The sequence below is a fragment of the Cyprinus carpio genome, chromosome A25 (assembly GCF_018340385.1).
Source record: "Cyprinus carpio isolate SPL01 chromosome A25, ASM1834038v1, whole genome shotgun sequence".
NCBI classification, from domain to species: Eukaryota; Metazoa; Chordata; class Actinopteri; order Cypriniformes; family Cyprinidae; genus Cyprinus; species Cyprinus carpio.
Genome location: NC_056596.1, coordinates 9,820,141 through 9,837,220, shown reverse-complemented (window position 1 = coordinate 9,837,220; position 17,080 = coordinate 9,820,141). Strand labels below are relative to the sequence as shown.

The following is a 17,080-nucleotide window of genomic DNA, read 5'->3' as shown; positions in this document are numbered from 1 at the left end:
AAGTGTCATTTTAACCCTCCTGAATTATGTGTTTCAGATTAGGTTAGTTTGGGAAACACAGCTCACACATGACTCTGAACTCCTTCTGCACAATATCCAAGAAGAAAAGCCATTATTATTAATCATGTCAAACAAAATACACATACAAAGGAAATGCAAGTTGAAGTCCAAAGTATCCAAAGCAGGTTGATTTAGGTCTCCAACATGTTTCTTCACCATTGATCCATACACACAGTAGTTACTGAAAGTCACCAGTTCTCTCCCACGATGGGCCTCGTCATATTTTTCTGTCATTTGTTTTATGGACTCTCTGACTAAAATCAAATAATCTTACGATAGTCATCTCAAATTACAAGGTTACAGGTGAACGGTGATAGCTTTGAATGCAAAAATAAATCAGTTTGTTCCTCGAATTTTGCTATTTGTATTTTCATTGTATCACCCCATTTGTTGTTCCAAAAAAATGTGTCTGTATTAGTGACAGATTTTACAGTGACTCTTTCTGCAGCGACTTTTATCAGTGAATCAACTTAGCTGAATAATAATCATAATAGAATGAATGTCATATTTTGCTGAATGGTCCCTTTGTGGTGTATTGTACATTTTGTCCAATCACCAAGATTTTTATATATCTGTATGACGTACATGATGCTTTGGAATTATTCAGATGACATTCCCATTGCTTGAACACTGGTTCTGAAGGTGTGAATAGAGGTTCCCATTGTCTGATTCTCCTGTTCTGCACAGCTCACTTAGCTGGTCACTGAACTCCAAGATTTTCTACACATTCAGAGAAATAGATGTTCTAGTTGGTATATTTCAATCAGGCTAGTTTTAGATACTGGTCAACTAGTAATGAAGTTGCCTTTACTATACCTTCTTGAGATAAGGCCCCATGCCCTCAGGTTCTAAAGGAGGACCCCTCGGCGTAATTCTTGAGCTCAGCTCTCACTGCAGACAAGTGGATATGAATTTGATCTCTTAGAGATGTTTTCATTGATGTCACTCTGGGCTCTACATCGGACAATGGTGTAACCCTTCTTGAGAGGAACCACTTTACCCTGCAGAACTTGTAAGATGTCGGCCTCTGCTCCTTTATCTGCCAGGTCTGGCTTTGTCAGTATTGCTGAAGCAATAAAAAGTTTTTGAATATAGACACTGCACACTCTAATGTGAAAATGAAATCTGTAGTTTATATGAAAAATTATACCTAAAGTCCTTGAGTCACTAGGGTTGACACCCTGAGCCATTCTAAGTACTTCCGGGGTTGCAATGTCGACATTGCAGGGAACAACAACCAAATTAATGGTTTCTTTTTTGGAAATGAATTTCAATATCAAAAGTGAAAGTGATGTAAAATACAGCCAAGTATGGTGACCCATACTCAGAATTTGTGCTCTGCATTTAAGTGCGCACACACAGCAGTGAACACACACACACCGTGAACACACACCCGGAGCAGTGGGAAGCCATTTTATGCTGCGGCGCCCTGGGAGCAGTTGGGGGTTCGGTGCCTTGCTAAAGGGCACCTCAGTCGTGGTATTACCGGCCCGAGACTCTCGCGCACCAAATCATTGTAGGAGATTATGGCCGTCCAGCCACTCCCATTTTTAAGTTTCCTGAGTTTAAGCTCCAGTGGACAGCGGGTGACAATACCAGAATGGACCATATTAGAATAAATATAGATAGATAGATAGATAGATAGATAGATAGATAGATAGATAGATAGATAATGTATTGTAGATGTATATCATACCGTTCCCACGAGGCAGAGCGACTCCTGATAGCACCTTTAAAACAGAGCTTTGAGCTCTGGTCTCCCATCACTGCGATGGACGGCAGAGCAAGTTCCTCCTCCATGCGATCCGTCTCATAAGGTCGAACCAGTGCATCCCACTGCTGTAGAAATATTCCACTGTTCTCTGTACTTCGAAAACACACACATTTGACAGTTTAGACTGCATTAATATCAAATGAGAATGATTTGTAGATGTTTTTAAACCTGATTTGGCCATTTAAATGCAGAATTTCCTTACCCATTTTCATCTGAAGAATCAAAATCTAATATTTCTGGTGAACTGTCCATGACTGAAATGAAATAAATCTCACTGACTGATCCTAAAATTATTAAATATAAAAGGCTTACTTTTAGCTGCAAATGTGTTTAGATTAGAATTTAAGATTTACTTAAAATATGTCTGAATCAATAAAGATTAAGTCCTCAGTTGACAAAACTCCGGGCAAATGAGTGTCAAATGCATACTATGAATCTTATATAGGTTTTATATTGCTTGTTTTTGTTTGTTTGGGGTTTTTTGGGGGGGGGGGGGGGGGGGGGTGTTCAGACAACAATATCTCAACCATAAGCAGAAGTTAGCTTTACGAATAGGAAATAGTCAGCACTGTGAACTTACCTTAAAAAAAAAAAAAAAAAACCTTGGGAAGAACAGAATGCAAATATATACTGTGATTTTGGAAGAATTATATGGGAACTAGCTGATTGTATGACCACTACATACAGTTTGTTTTGTTTTTTCTATAACACCATACCAAACTGGGAAAATAATTGTCCTCTTAAAGTCCTTTTTTTTAACAGTTCAACAGAACCAGATTCCACCATGAGTTTTTATATAATGTATAATTTTATATAAAAATACTGTAGATCTACAACCTCAACATACTATTTCAAGTTTTTTTTCCCACTCGATGACTGCCTGTGACTTTAAATTAAGCGCCACTTGTTTTAAACACTGTTGTCAGCAAGAAAACGTGCACAACTAAAAAGTTTTGTTAATAGAGTAGAAATGTAGCCTATAAAGCACAGCTCACACAGACGTCACTTTCAAACCAAGCAGCTTTCTGTTGGTCAGCGCTCACCAACTTGAACCCGTTGCGAAATCTGCATGAAGTTATCTTTTACAATCACGTGGCGTCCTACTGAAATGACCCTTTTTTGCTCACAGAACACCAGTATCAAAATCAGTCACTTCATGAGACTCTCACATTTACAGTTATCTCATTATATAGTTCCTTTGTATTATTTTATTATTTGAAATCATTAAATATATTATGTTAATATAATATTAAGTATGTTAATGTAATATCATGTTAAGCAGACTACACTACAGAGCAGTGTTAAGGAAAATTGAGTATTCAATTTGTCACAATTTGTTTGCAGTTTTAATACAAAAGCAATTGTCTATGAAGAAAAGAACATAAAAAACATTTTCTACTAACTCTTGGTCATCCATAAACAAGAAACAAGTGTGAGTCTTTTAAGGCACTAAAATAATAAGAAAGACAAAAGACTTAATAACTTTAATCTCAAGGCATCCAAGAACCTGAAAATAAGGGAATAAACTTAACATGAATTATCCATTATGTATTGTACTGAACACTACAATGAACTCGGGCAAAACTATACAACTATGAACACAGCTGTGAACACCTTTCCTCTCCTCAAAAATGTCCTGTTAGGGGCAACTTAATTTTGAAATGCTTTAATTTTAGTACCTTATTATTTTTCAAATGCCCTCAGAAAAAGCAACAATGACAGTTTTTAGTGATTTCAAAATCTCTCAATCAGTTTTTCAAACAAAAATATTAATCTTTTTCTGTCCTCGGCAAATGGGGAGTCTGGTTCAGTGTGTCCTGTGCTGTTTGTATCAAGAGCCATGGCGGTAAAAGTCTCTCTGTCTCTTTCAAGGGCTGCTCTGTCCCCCTCCAGTCTCGCTCTGTCCTGTTCCAGCGAGGCTCTTTCCCGGTCAATCGCAGCTCGGTCCTTTACCAACTGCGCTCTGTCTCTCTCCAACGCCGTTTTCTCCCTCCCTCTGCGATGGGCCTTCTCGCGCTCCAGCAGCACTCGCTCTCGGTCCAGGTCTGCGTGCTCCTTCTCCAGCAGCTGTCGCTCTCGTCTGAGTTTAGCTCTTTCGAAGTGTAGCTCGTCTTGAGTCTCTGGAGGGCTTTTTTTAATGGATCTCCCTTTCACGCTTTCTGCTGTATCTGATGAGGGTCCTTCATCAGCTACCGTCGCTTGAGTATTGACTTCGATTACAGAATGTGTCAGTAATTCTAGAATATCACTCCCCATTTCTACTTGATACATCTTTTTGCTGGGCTGGGCTGCACATTCAGACTCATCGGCCAGGTTGGTCAATAAGGTCGGTTTAGGAGGGTCAGCATCAGTGGGATCGCCATCTACAGCCTTCTCCATGAGTCTGAACCACCGCCAGGATTCTGGTTTAACCGTTTCAACGTCCTTTGCAAGAGCTTTTAAAACCTAGGGGGAAAAGTTAGAGAAACTACATCAGGAGAATTGCATGCATACATATTTAATTTACAACTACATTTTTAGAATTTCTGAAGAACAAAATGTATTAGTGCTGTGCAGCTATATGAGTAAATAATTTTAACTTAAAAAAGACCGCCTCCATTTGATGTGTTCATCTTACCTTGTATTTGCATTTTAAATTCTCCCACTTTCGTTTTGCTCTTTGAGAAGTAATATTTCCATCCAGGTTGGATTTTGTTTCTTGTATGAAACAGCCTAAAAAAAGGAAAACACACTTTGTCACTTTATGTTTAAAAGCTGCTTATAGAAAAGAAAATAGTTTTCAAACTGGTGACCCCTAGGGGGCTACATAAAGTTTGGTTGACACCCATCTCAGTGAACATTTTAGCTTTTATTTATTTATTAATTCATTTGTTTATTTATTTTACAAAGCTCTCATAATGTGTTTCCTTAAGATATTAATTAAATGCTTAAAATGTATATATTATATTAATTATTAAATGTATAATTTTATTACTGAATTAATATTTTAAAACATTCATTCAGTAATCATGAATTTGAAATCTGTTTATTTCTAATGAGTTCCTTCTTGCCATTGCAACCTTTATCTTGCTTGTTGGATGCTGTATTACAATATTCTGATTTGTAACTATATTTACTGTTAAAAAAATCAATTTAATTAAATATAATATAAATACAAACAGTTAAATATAACTAAATAGTAACTAAATAAATTCCAAATAATATTTAAAAAGATAAATTATATATAAAAAAATATTTTTTATATAAATGTATTTATAATGCATAATAATTGTAAATAAAATAACTAGAAATCAACATTTTATTGTTCATTTTACATAGTATAAATGGATTATACCTCACCTGTCATTATTAGAAAGGGGTCAGCATAAATGGGGGTCCCTGGTATTAACAGTTTGAAACCCCTTCATTAAGAAATGTTCTTTATTGTTAAACAATAGCAACAACAAGCAATCACGCATTTATAATGGGATATAAACGACATGTACTGCAGATGTAAATTAATCACATATGATGACATATAAATCACAATGAGTACATACTCCCAGCCATTTCTGCATGTGTTCCTCCAGCCTGAGAATAAATAGCCATGGCCCATGCGCCACCTGATCAGTGCCTCAGTGTCCTTGTGTGAGACCCTGAAACAGAACAGCGGTGCAGACAGACAGACAGTCCGGCGTGAGTTCACTGTAGGTTTGGTGCTGCTGTAACATGTGATTTTATATAAGCAAAACAAACCACAGCATAAACACTGACAGCTGTCAGTCTGGAATTATAGTAATAAATCCTTATTTATTAATCGAAAGCAGCTGCACATATCAAGTGCATTAACCCGGTTTTAAATCCACCGTGAATTATATAGAAACTCATAAAAGAGAGTTACAGAAAATGTTTTGCATGCGTGCACTCAGTGCAGCTTTACACAATGACACTCACACTGTTGAGATGGTTGCACCATTTCTGAAAGGGACAGAGGCGGCCAAAATCCTCTTATGAGACATACAGTAAATACCATGAATATTATTTTGTTTTCTTTCACTTCTTCAACAACCGCTTGCGGACAGTACTTCTTCACAGCTTTTCCCGTTTTTAACAGACAGACGAATGCTATTAGATTACCTCCCACCAGCCATCAGAAAAAAAAACCAACTCACACAAAATAAAAAAATTCACTTCTTAACAATAAAATAAGCATCTTCCTCTCTAAAGTTCCTTCTCATCTTTAGTTATAGAGTATATGTCTACAAGTTTTATAAGAAATGGAGTCATCAAAATATGTTGAATCCTGTAATCAACAGCAAGGTTAATTACTGTCAACTAAAACAATTAAAAACATTTTGAAATAAAGCTGAAATAAAATGCAACACAAATATTGGATTCAAAACTTAGACTAAATGAAAATAAAAATTACTGGAAATAAATTAAAAACCTAAACTAGTATTTTTTCTTTCTTGCTTTGCTTTTAATCAAAAAAACTAATAAAAATCACACAAAAGCACATAACAAAGCAAACTGTGAGACCAGGACTAGTTGTTACAACTTTCTCTGGTGTATATTTTTTTTCAGTGTAGGTTTATTGTGAAAGCCACAAACCTAAAACTTGAATAGACACAAAAGCATAAATTCTGGACTGCAAAAAGAAGCAAGATTTAATAACAGGAAAAAGATACCGTTTGTTGAAAACACATGACCTTGTGTTACTCTATTTATGGGGTCAGTGGTCTCTACAGTAGAACAGTTTTTATACTTTTTTAGCTGGATTTGATCAGTTTCTGAATGACAACAAGGTGGACCACGAATCTTGTTTTGACATTGCATTGTGTGGCAACAAATGGTATACTTTAACTTCCAAGACACTGTTATTTTACATTATTTCAGAAATAAAGCACCACACTCCATGTTTCTTTCAACATTTACAACCAGAAAAACAATCTCAAAAATATTTTAGCTTGTGGCACTCTGTCAATGGATATGTGGGATCCATTTGGACTGTGTACGTAATGTATCTTCAGTCAACAACCCAAGGATTGCTCAGATAATCGCAGTAACTCATCGCAGTTTTTCCCTGAGGGCTTGCCCCATCTCAGATCCGCTTCAAATCTTTTCAATCACCTTTTCAAGTAAGAATATTAATCTTTCTCTGTTTTTTTATCGTGTGTGCAAAGGTCCAGCCCATTGCATCCTGAATCCTGCTTTTCACATGATTAGTGATATGGCGGCGGACTTTCTGTCTCTTTCAAGGACCGCTCTGTCCCTCGCCAAAGCTTCTCTATCTTGCTGCAGTCACGGGCCTCTGTCTGTTCCAAAGACGCCTTGTCTCTGTTAACCGCAGCTTTGTCCTTCTCTACCTGGGCTCTGTCCCGCTGAAGAGCGGCTCTTTCCCGATTGGCAAGGGCCCTTTTCCCGCTCTAGAAGGGCTTTTCTCTGTCCAGGCCTCCGAGCTCCTTTTCTAGAAGCTGTCTTTCTCTTTGAAGTTTGGATCTCATGATATCCAGCGAGTGAGTTTTGTGTCGTCTGCTTGCCTTTTTGTCTCCCCCGCTTAACCAGATCCAGTTTTGGAGGCTGGCGGCACGTTCACCGAAGTTCCTTCCCTATTCCAGGAATTCCAGTATTTCCCGTCCGACTTTAATCTGGCGTAGCTTCTTACTCGGATGAGGTGCACTATCATTGTCAGCTTCTGATGTGATCACTTGCTGGCTGACGGTTTCATCAAAATCTTCACCCAGAGCCTCGTCCATGAGGATTGAACCATTTCCAGCAGGTGGGGTTCTTCTCCACACCGGCGGGGAGGATATTTTGCATCCTTGTAATGAAGTGTGGAAATGCATTAAAAACGGTTGAATATGTTCTGTGAAAGCTGGGCATCTGCAAAACACAATTAGCAGTGAGACCAAAACCTTATATCTTGCACTTCAGGTTTTCCCACTTTTGGCCATCTGCTCAGGTTGTCATCTTCTCCTCAAGCCCCATTTCTCTGAGTATGTGCACTGAAAAAATAACATAATAATGACTTCCTGAACACAATCTGAACACAGGTTGTTAGAGAGCGAGGAAATTTTAAGATTTTAAGCACATCTCACCTCCAGGCTGTTTTAGAGGAATTTTTCCCTCCCGTCGAAAAGCGCTGAGTTGCTCGAGCGCAGCTGTATCAGCTTTGTGATATCCTCAGTAGACACTAGTGCAATAAAACAGCATGTTAGTTGGCTTAATGCTCACATTACTGCTTAGTTTCGCGCAAAAAAACGAAACGACACTTACTTTTATAGATGAGTTTAGAGCTGGTCGACGCCCCGAATCCATATTTTATATCACTTCGTAAAACAGATTTCTAGGGCCCTTAATAGTGCACGTTGAAAGTGTGCTTCTGTTAAACATTCCCTCCAGGGAAAATGGCGCCGTACGAGCACAGCCTGGATAGGCTGCCTACTAAGTGCCCTTATTTTGAAGGAGTGAATTTGCGTCTTTAAAAATTGCATATAAAATATTTATTGAAAATGCAAAATTTGGTTTGACTTAAAACAGAATTAGTACGTGTGAATAGAACATTAAACTCAAACGCATTCACGAGATCTTTTTTTGGCTACTGACTAGGCTAAAAGAACAAAACAAAGAAAGGTATTAGCATTAAATGTGTGCGTGGCTTACTCAGACCTGAGGATGTTAGTACAGTAATCATTTAGCTCTTTTATGTGTATTTAAAAGACTTTTAAAGTCTCAGATTGTCGTATTATGTTAAGGATTACTGTCCAGATCTAGATTAAAGAATTATAGTAATTACAATCAACTGTAATTAATTGGTCGATCCAGAACAGCGCTGAGAAAAATAACAGGCACCGCGAGACGAACACGATCATGTGGCGGCTGTTACTTTTCTCATCGCTTTTCCGAATTGAACAATCAGAGTCGTTTGTGATTAGTAGATGAGGATTTTTTTAATCGTTTTTAAAAGCAAGATCGCAGCAAAGTTTTCCACGCCATGTGTAAACAAATTAATAGATTTGAACAGTTATTTTTTAATGTACGAATGTATCTAATAACAAACGTCCTCTGAAATTTGAATACACTCCCCCCCCCGCCCCCTGGTTCTCTAAACAGAAATGCGCCGCCTGGAGGAAGACAAACTTTTACGTGTCATTGAAAACATAACAAATCTACATTTTTCTTCTCACCCATCGGTAACGGTTGAGAAATGAGAAGTCTCAGTATAAGCCGATAAAACAGTGTAGCTCTACTAGAAGTATAGGTTGTAGATAAAAGTATAGAAATATGCCCAAAGAAGAAATAATGGATAATTCTACATTAAGGTAATGCTAATAGTCACCAGTTGTGAGTTTTATTAATATACATATCTCCACATACTTGTCACAACTCAGAGGCAGTTCTTGACTACTTGATTTACTTATATTCATAAAATAAATACAATATTCTTAGATAAAATAAACAGCTGCTTTATCCTACCCAGATCTTCATGCAGTGTGTTTGAAATCTCAACTAATGCACTTGACCTTTACAAGCCTCTGCTAAGCTATTAATAATAGAGGGGGGCTCCTTCTCTAATGAAGAAACAGTCAACAAGTCCAGTCAGGATGGAGTGTCAGCGATCAATTCATCACTAACTGGGTGAGAGAGAGATGTGGCCCAGTTAATGTTCAGGTCTGCCAAGAAGTTTTTGCATAAAATCTGTCAGATGCATTTAAAAAATGCTGAAAGTGGAAGTATGGCAGTCCATCTGTTGCCAAGAAAAGCGTTGATTGCTTTATACAATATTTTAATTTTATTATTATTAAGTTCCTGTTCTCAGTGAATCATTTCTGCCCCCAAACCATATTTCGTATCGTATGCCCATCATAAAAAAAGCTCCCACATAAAAACATATATATATTTTTTTTTGTTGTAATTCTTAAACCAGTAAATGACGTGTAACCAATTCTAAATGGTAAAAAACTCCATTTGTCTCATTCTATCACTTTTGTTTAAAATTGTGAAAACCAACCAGTTTAATAATCCCTGTTCCTGTAATACGATCTACCAGTAGGCAACTGACCCTGTCATTCTTTCTACCACATCACTTATATTACTCCTGCAAAATAACCCTAAATATCCTCGTCTAGCTGACAATACCCCTACCAGCTTTCCAAGTTTAGTCGATGTAGTTTCAGTTCTGTAACACCAAACACAATCTGCTACAACAGCGACCTCACCTTCTACCCCCCTCTTTCAATTAAGGTTATTTCGTTTTGTTCTTGCAGGTGACGCGTACAACGTTGACAAAAAAATCTCAGTCTTTCTGTTTATAAACTTCAAATCAATCCAGGTAGTAATATGTTTCAATAATGTTATGTGCTTTGTCATCAAATCTTTAGAAACAAAAGTTTGCCTTTTGGCACAAACGCAAAATGAAATCATTTAAAACAAAAAAACAAAAACTAAATATCCGTAAAGGCATTGTTTACCAAAAACCTTTAAATTATTAGGTTATTAACTTATTATAAAAAATGATGTTGCTTCCACAAACTGGTTAGGACTTTTCTTCTAACGGCTGAACAAAAAAGCAACATATTTAGTTTGATGTTAATGTTTCGGTGTTTAAACTGATTGTCGGGTCTCTTTGACTACATCTGTCATTGATAAAATACTTTTGGTTATCCCCTTTATTTCCGACTACTCTTTTTACTGTGTGTCGCAGCGGACGGACAAAAAGTCATGATGGGTTTCGGAAAAACTGGAGTTGAATACATTATGACAAAATGTCATCTTCATTCTAGGTTAACGTATGTGCGGCACCCAAATGTATAGTACACAATGCAGTCGAATCCTTTGTTTCTCCAAATGAACCCTCAAACCACCCCGGAACATACTCTGTTACATGTTTACATTTATCCATAAGCGACATTTACAATGAGGACAATGGAAGCAAATCAAAATCAAAACGACAAGAGAAATGCTATGCAAGCAAGAAAACAGCAGTAATGAATCGAATGCACGTCTACCACACCTGGACAAGGTTTTTTTTTTTTTAAAGATAGCACTCCCCTTCTAGAAGTTTAGCTACCTACTACACCACCTCCCTTTTCTCTTGTAACTCGCCATAAACAATTATTTCGTTTCCACTACGGTCTACTTCGGTCGCAGTCTCTGTACTTTAACCACTATGTGATATTACGCATATGCCAGCATTCCCCTTCTATCTCCTTTGCTTCAGGTCATTGAGAAATTGTTGTCCTTTGTAGTCCAGTGTGGAGAAATGGTGCTAATCTCTGTGCATCCAGGTCCTTTAAAAGCACTGTGATGCTGTTTTTGCTTCCTCTTTCTACAATCTTAAGCTTCTTTCAGCGGCTTTTCAACGCACTTGAGAGAAGATTAATGTGGGCTATTCTGGGTGACGGTTGTGTTTGTGTTTGCGTGTGGCCGTGCACATACAGTGGTAATATTGGTGGTAGTGAAGTGTGTGGTCTTCTTCTCTGCTCGTGCCAAGAATGCTATTTCAATATCTCAAGTGAGAGCAGGTCAACCAGAGGCCTGATCAATCCATCGGTGCCCAATTAAACCAATTAAACCTCATGATTCCCTTGTCTTTTAGAATACCAATTTTGCGGTCATGGCCACGTTTGTATCGGTTCACTTCAAGCAAACAAAAATGGGCCATTTTTTGTACATGTTGTAAAAAATCACAACTCATCTGATCAGATACGGATGTTGTATTTAGCATTTTTCTAGCTATATTAATTAAGCTTACACTAAGTGGCAATTTTGCATGTTGTTTTTATCTTCAACAGCACATTTGAGAGAGGTTTTTGAAATGCACTGTATTGTAATTAATTTTCCTCTCAATGGGAATCTGTGCCTCTCTAATCCAGAGTCTGTATCCTGTGTTGGGGGGGGAAAAGAGGGGGGTGGTATGTGTCGCTCTGTAATCTTGCTATGTCTGTGGTAGGAACTGCTGTTTGGAATCCTCAGCGTGTGTGGTGTCTGCGTTGTGATGTTTTTCGTATAGAGTGTTTCACCAATGTAATCCTATGACAGTGAGGCCTGGTGCCAGGCTGGAATGGGTGTCAGTGTTAACGCGGTGCATGACTGGTGCGTTTAACACTCATTTTTTACGCTGTATGGAGGACGCCACAGACACATGCTTCGACTCCACATGTCGGGGCAGAGGTTTTATGACATCACAGGCAGGCGTCATTGCCAGTGCTAATCATCGTAATATGGGAGGGCACGGCTCATGCATAAGACATTTGGCTTGATCTCTAACTTCCAAAGGCGTGGCCTGGGGGAGGGGAATGACTGGTTCAGAAATGGACGACCAGAAATAGAATACATATTAGGACAAGTCGTTTTAACTATAGTATATTTACTATACATAGTATATTTACTTTAAATGTAATATCAAATAACACACTACAGTTAAAGTTATAATCAAGTTATTTTAAGTACATTCAAATATGTGCACTTTTAAAGCATGACAAAAGATTAAAATATTGATTTAAAAATGTACTTAAAAAAAAAAAAAAACGTTTTTAAAACTGCTTAAGTGTGTTTAAAAGCAGTCATAAAAGCCTGCTTTCTTGGAACATAAAATATATTTTAAAGAAATGACTTCCATATGGCCAAAATACTATGGAAGTCAATGGGAAACTGTTAGGTTTAAAAAATTTCAAAAAATATATTTTTGTGTTTCACAGAAAAAGAAAGTCAGGTTTGGATTGACATAAATGACAGACTTTTAATTAATTGTACTATCCATTTAAGTGACCTTGATTAATATTATAATAATTCATTTATATTATCTGCAAGCAGGGATTTTTTTTTTTTTTTTTTTCAAATATAGTGAGATGTGAAGTGCACATTAAATACAAATAAGCATACTTCTTTTTACAAAGGTTTATACTGCAAATTGGAGGCAGGGGCGGATGCTCAATCGACCATGGGCTATGGCGCAGCGGGTTTTAGTGATGGAGGCCGCGTCGCGAGAGCCTGCCGCGCTGTAGCCGAGCGGATAGGCAGCACTATTTATAGATAATCCTGTTTAAGCGAGGTCGTGCTCTCTACCGTCCCTGAGACAGAGCAGTGGAGTTAAACGCTGACAAGAAGCAATGCGTGCGCTTTTACCTCATCGTACCAATTAAAAAAACACAACACATACACAAATCACATCCAGGATTTTTCTATACTTATTTTGGCAATTTTATTTTTTTTTTTTAATATAGCCGTAACCACCATAGAGTCTGAGGGAGTGATAATAATATTATAATACCCCATAAATACATAAAGACAAACAGTATCCCCCAATTTTTAATAATCTTGATGCTGCTCTGCTACATTTTATTGCCCATTTCTTCTGTTTGTCATTTGGATGACAAAGAGTTATATTTTTTAGCCTCAGCGCTCATCAGTGTCAATGTTTGGGATGGCCAATCAAATCAAAGAAGGAGGGGCTTTACTTTGCGTGCCGCTTGTTTTTAAGGTCAAAGAGTGTGAGGTCAAATTAATGCAAATAGATAAACATGTAATATAACAATAATTTAATTTTGCAATTAAAAATGTTATATTCGTTGTTACAAACTTCTCGACGTTTTTGTAAAATAATTTTGAATTGAAAATATAGGCTGTCATGTACAGTAGGTTAACATTTAACTGATTCGTGTAACATAACTGAATGTGACGAGACAAAAAAAAACGTATTTCTAAATTATAGTTATTTTAAAAGAAAAAAAATTGAGTCCCCCAAGGTTCATGGTTAAGGTCTTGATAGGAGGATACATATCCAGAATTGGAGTTTATCAATAGTTTTGACTCAATGCATGTTATTAACTTTATTTGGTAACCTTATTTATAACTGTATCTGTACAATTTAACATACTTTAATTATATTAGTAGGTTTGCATTTATTAAAAGATCGGTGTTTGTATTTCCCTGTGTGTTTTTATTAGCCTAATATTTATCTGTTTTGTGAAAATGAGCATCTGTTGAATAAATCATTATCTGTCTGGTGTATAAGCAACACACACAGCATATTTTTATGAATTGGTTGCATTAATTAACAAATAAAACATATTAGTCAGAACTATTAATATTATCTTTTACAGCCCGTTTTCATCTAAAAATATGTTTGATGCAAAGATCACTATGTGTAAATGTAAAATATTAAAATATCTGGTGAAAATGTTGATGGAACAACATTAATGGAACAACATTCTGCATGTACAGAATTGAGAAACTGATATTTATGAAGAGCAATCGACAAATGTATTTCAGTTCAAAAAAGTCAATGCAATACAAACATTTTTCAAGAAATAAGTATTTGCAGGCTTGCCTCAGTGGCTTTGCGTAAGCCTGTCTGGAGTTTTTGTTCAGACCAATGCAAACATCCACCCATATAACCGTTTTAAATTAATATAATAATTTATACTTCTAACTCATCCCTTTTCTTAAAAAAAATGGTTTAAATGCTGAAATTTGAGATTTATCATTTTGTAAAAACCTTATCTGAGTTGTAAATCATGTATTTACAGTGATTTTACTGTTTAATATGTTACCATAGACATTGTCCTACCCTGCTCATATGGTATTAAAAAAATTTTTTTAAATAAAAATGCATTTTTGCAGGTCTTAAAAAAGGTTTTAACAAGTCTTACATTTGATTGGAAAAATCCTGCAGACAGTTGTAGCTTTGCATACTTCCAGCCTCTAAAATGATTTTGATCAGAATTTTAGTGTTCAGGAACTCTCTCAACTTGTAATAGGCCTATTTTACAGCTTGTCAATTGATATAACATTATTGTGAGGAGAAAGCCTGAAACCACAGAGCCCCCAACAAATCCAAATTTAACCCCTGCACACACACACACACACACACACACACACACATTTTCAGTAACTTCTATCCTGAATCTATAGCTAGTTATGTTTCTGTACTGACATATATATATATTATATTTTTTCTTCATTTAGCATTATTTTAGATGTGGCTGGATGTGGAGCTAAAGTCTTCAATAAGATCATTTATAAATTAAACACTCTACTATGGCTCTCCTCTTGTTGCCAGTAATAATACATCAAGTTTAGCATGGCCCGCTTATCCATCACATCGACGTGTCTTCGCTGGTTGTTCTGGTGATGACAGCTGTTTCAACAAGGGATGACACCTGTACCTGGGACAAGCGCTGGCCAATGGGAGTGTGAGTTAACTCCCGAGCCGTGCCTCTGACGTACATACTCCACGGACTAGAGCGCGGTGGGCGGGTCGTTACACGGATCGAGTTGTGGATCTACGGCGAGAGGCTATTGATGTCTAGTGGAACTGACGCGCACCGGTTCAAAGTGAGTACACATGTAGCCTATGCAAAGAACATTTGTTACACTATTTGGCTAAAGTGGTTGTTACAGATATTACAGCAGGGACCGAATAGCAAGTCAATAGAGATCGAAAATGTTAGCGGAAACATTCTGTTTAAATGTTTAGTAGCGGAAACATACTGTTTAAAGTTATTCTAAAAATTTCACATGGGAATCGCGTGATTAAGACTCGTTTTTTCATGCCTGTTTTTCTTATATAATCCTAAATGTTCTGCTTAATAACTTCTGACAGCAAAATGTTATTATTTATACAAATTCATTAGGCTACTGTTCCTTCCCTTTCCAAATATCTCCCTATAAATATTTGGGAAAAAATGTTTTCAGATGAATCTCTGCAGAGAATAATTTTTCAACTGCTTGTAAGATAGTCTGGTAGATTTCGCGTGCGTCAGTCAGATCTAGTCTACTGATGGAGAGTATTTTAGTCTGTCTTGTAAACGTGATGTGCATATTTCAAGATAGAGATCATATGGGCCTTTTACTGCGCGCAGTTTTTAATTGTGTTGCCAAGATGATTTTGCATTGATAGCAAAATGACTTCATAACTGCCTTGAGGCATGCTTTCTGCTTTGGTGGTCAGTGAGCATTGGGTTTGATTCGTCAAGTTAGGTTTATAATTTGTTTATAATTTTATGGTGATGAAATTGGAGAATGGCATAATAGCAACCTTTTAGCCAGTCAGGATGCAAATTATGGGGAGTTGATGGGGTCTTAAAACATGATTTAATATTTAGGCCTGTACGTTACTATGTATATACAAGTTTTTGTTTGGATATAACGCCGAAGTTTCATTACCAGATGCTATGCTAATAACACAAGTTGCATTCGGCTAGGAGGTGGTAACCCATAGCAACAGTTCGCTGTTCAAGCGCTTCGATGAAAGTGCATATCATTGTTTATCTTATTATATGTTAACACATTACAAATGTACCTTAAAAAAAAAACTTAATTATTTTGATTTAAACATTTGATATAAACTTTTAAGATGGCTAACTCACTTTTTAAAGGGCGGCAAAAAACAACTTGGGTCGAACTTGCGCGACAATGACCGAGTAAACATCAAATTACTTACTCAAGGTAAATCCTTAAAAATTACTGAAATACTTTTGTGACGTTTTAAATCCCTAAATATTCAAGCCAGTAGAGACAGTGCTGGATCTCTCTATACAAAGTGCATTATGATAGAGCTTGGCTTCTGAAAAGTTATTTCTTTGTTGAAAAAAAATTCTTGCCTATTTTTGGTAAGGTTTTATGTGACACACAGCAAAAATACAGGCTGCAGCACTAGCCATATTAGGTAGAAAAATTCTGTCCATATATAGAGATATATTTATTTTGTCCTTTAGAATGGCAAGTTATTCCTGTCAAATGCTCATTTCATTAACATTTCACACTTATTTACTTCATTTAGACAGTAAGATTACACATCTGACTTGCAGAGCATCATGCGGCATCACAACGTGACTCACACTCATTCACAGCATGAGTAAATATAGATTTCCAGCATTCTGTCACAGAAACATTCACAAATTCTTTCCGTATCCAGTTTATTTTTGCAATAATTTAGTTTGACACAGAAATGAAAAAGGTGCTGTGTGTAGATACTCTTTATCAAAAGATAATCTTGCAACACCAGTTTGGTCGCCACATAAAATGAGACATAAAACATCTAATAGTGACATTCAAGCTGTTCTTCAGCCTTATTCTTGAGATTATTTATAAAATTCCTCTTTTACTTGTACAAGTCTATTTGTGATTCAAATAAATTTATCAAATAAATGGTTTTTGTATACTCTTGTGCCTCGGGCATTATCCCGGCTGCCACTTAGTTCCTCCAGAAGTCTGAATGAAACTGAGGGTACTATTCTAGGAATGAGAGAATATGTTTGTCTG

General features: G+C 36.7%; 2 protein-coding genes across 2 annotated transcripts in view; one reads left to right on the top strand and one right to left on the bottom strand.

Annotated features, from left to right (window-relative positions):
- LOC109060816 (microtubule-associated protein 1A-like) overlaps positions 1-17,080 on the top strand; it is a 131,909-nt gene that overhangs the window by 1,992 nt on the left and 112,837 nt on the right.
- On the bottom strand, positions 3,527-7,569 carry LOC122135659. Its single transcript, XM_042715878.1, has 5 exons — positions 7,456-7,569; positions 7,180-7,393; positions 5,370-5,518; positions 4,452-4,565; positions 3,527-4,279 (listed from the first exon to the last, which is right to left on the bottom strand). Exons 1-5 carry the CDS (start codon positions 7,567-7,569, stop codon positions 3,569-3,571), a joined length of 1,302 nt encoding a protein of 433 aa, XP_042571812.1. The 3' UTR covers positions 3,527-3,568.

Bases quoted from the DNA above. Each gene is read 5' to 3' on its own strand.
- LOC122135659 (XM_042715878.1), bottom strand. From the start codon at position 7,569: ATGGACGAGGCTCTGGGTGAAGATTTTGATGAAACCGTCAGCCAGCAA. The intron at 7,394-7,455 runs GTCGGACGGGAA...ACGTGCCGCCAG, and splicing joins AGAAGCTACGCCAGATTAAA to CCTCCAAAACTGGATCTGGT. The intron at 4,566-5,369 runs GTACTCATTGTG...AAAGTGACAAAG, and splicing joins GCAGAAATGGCTGGGAGTAT to TGTGTTTTCCTTTTTTTAGG.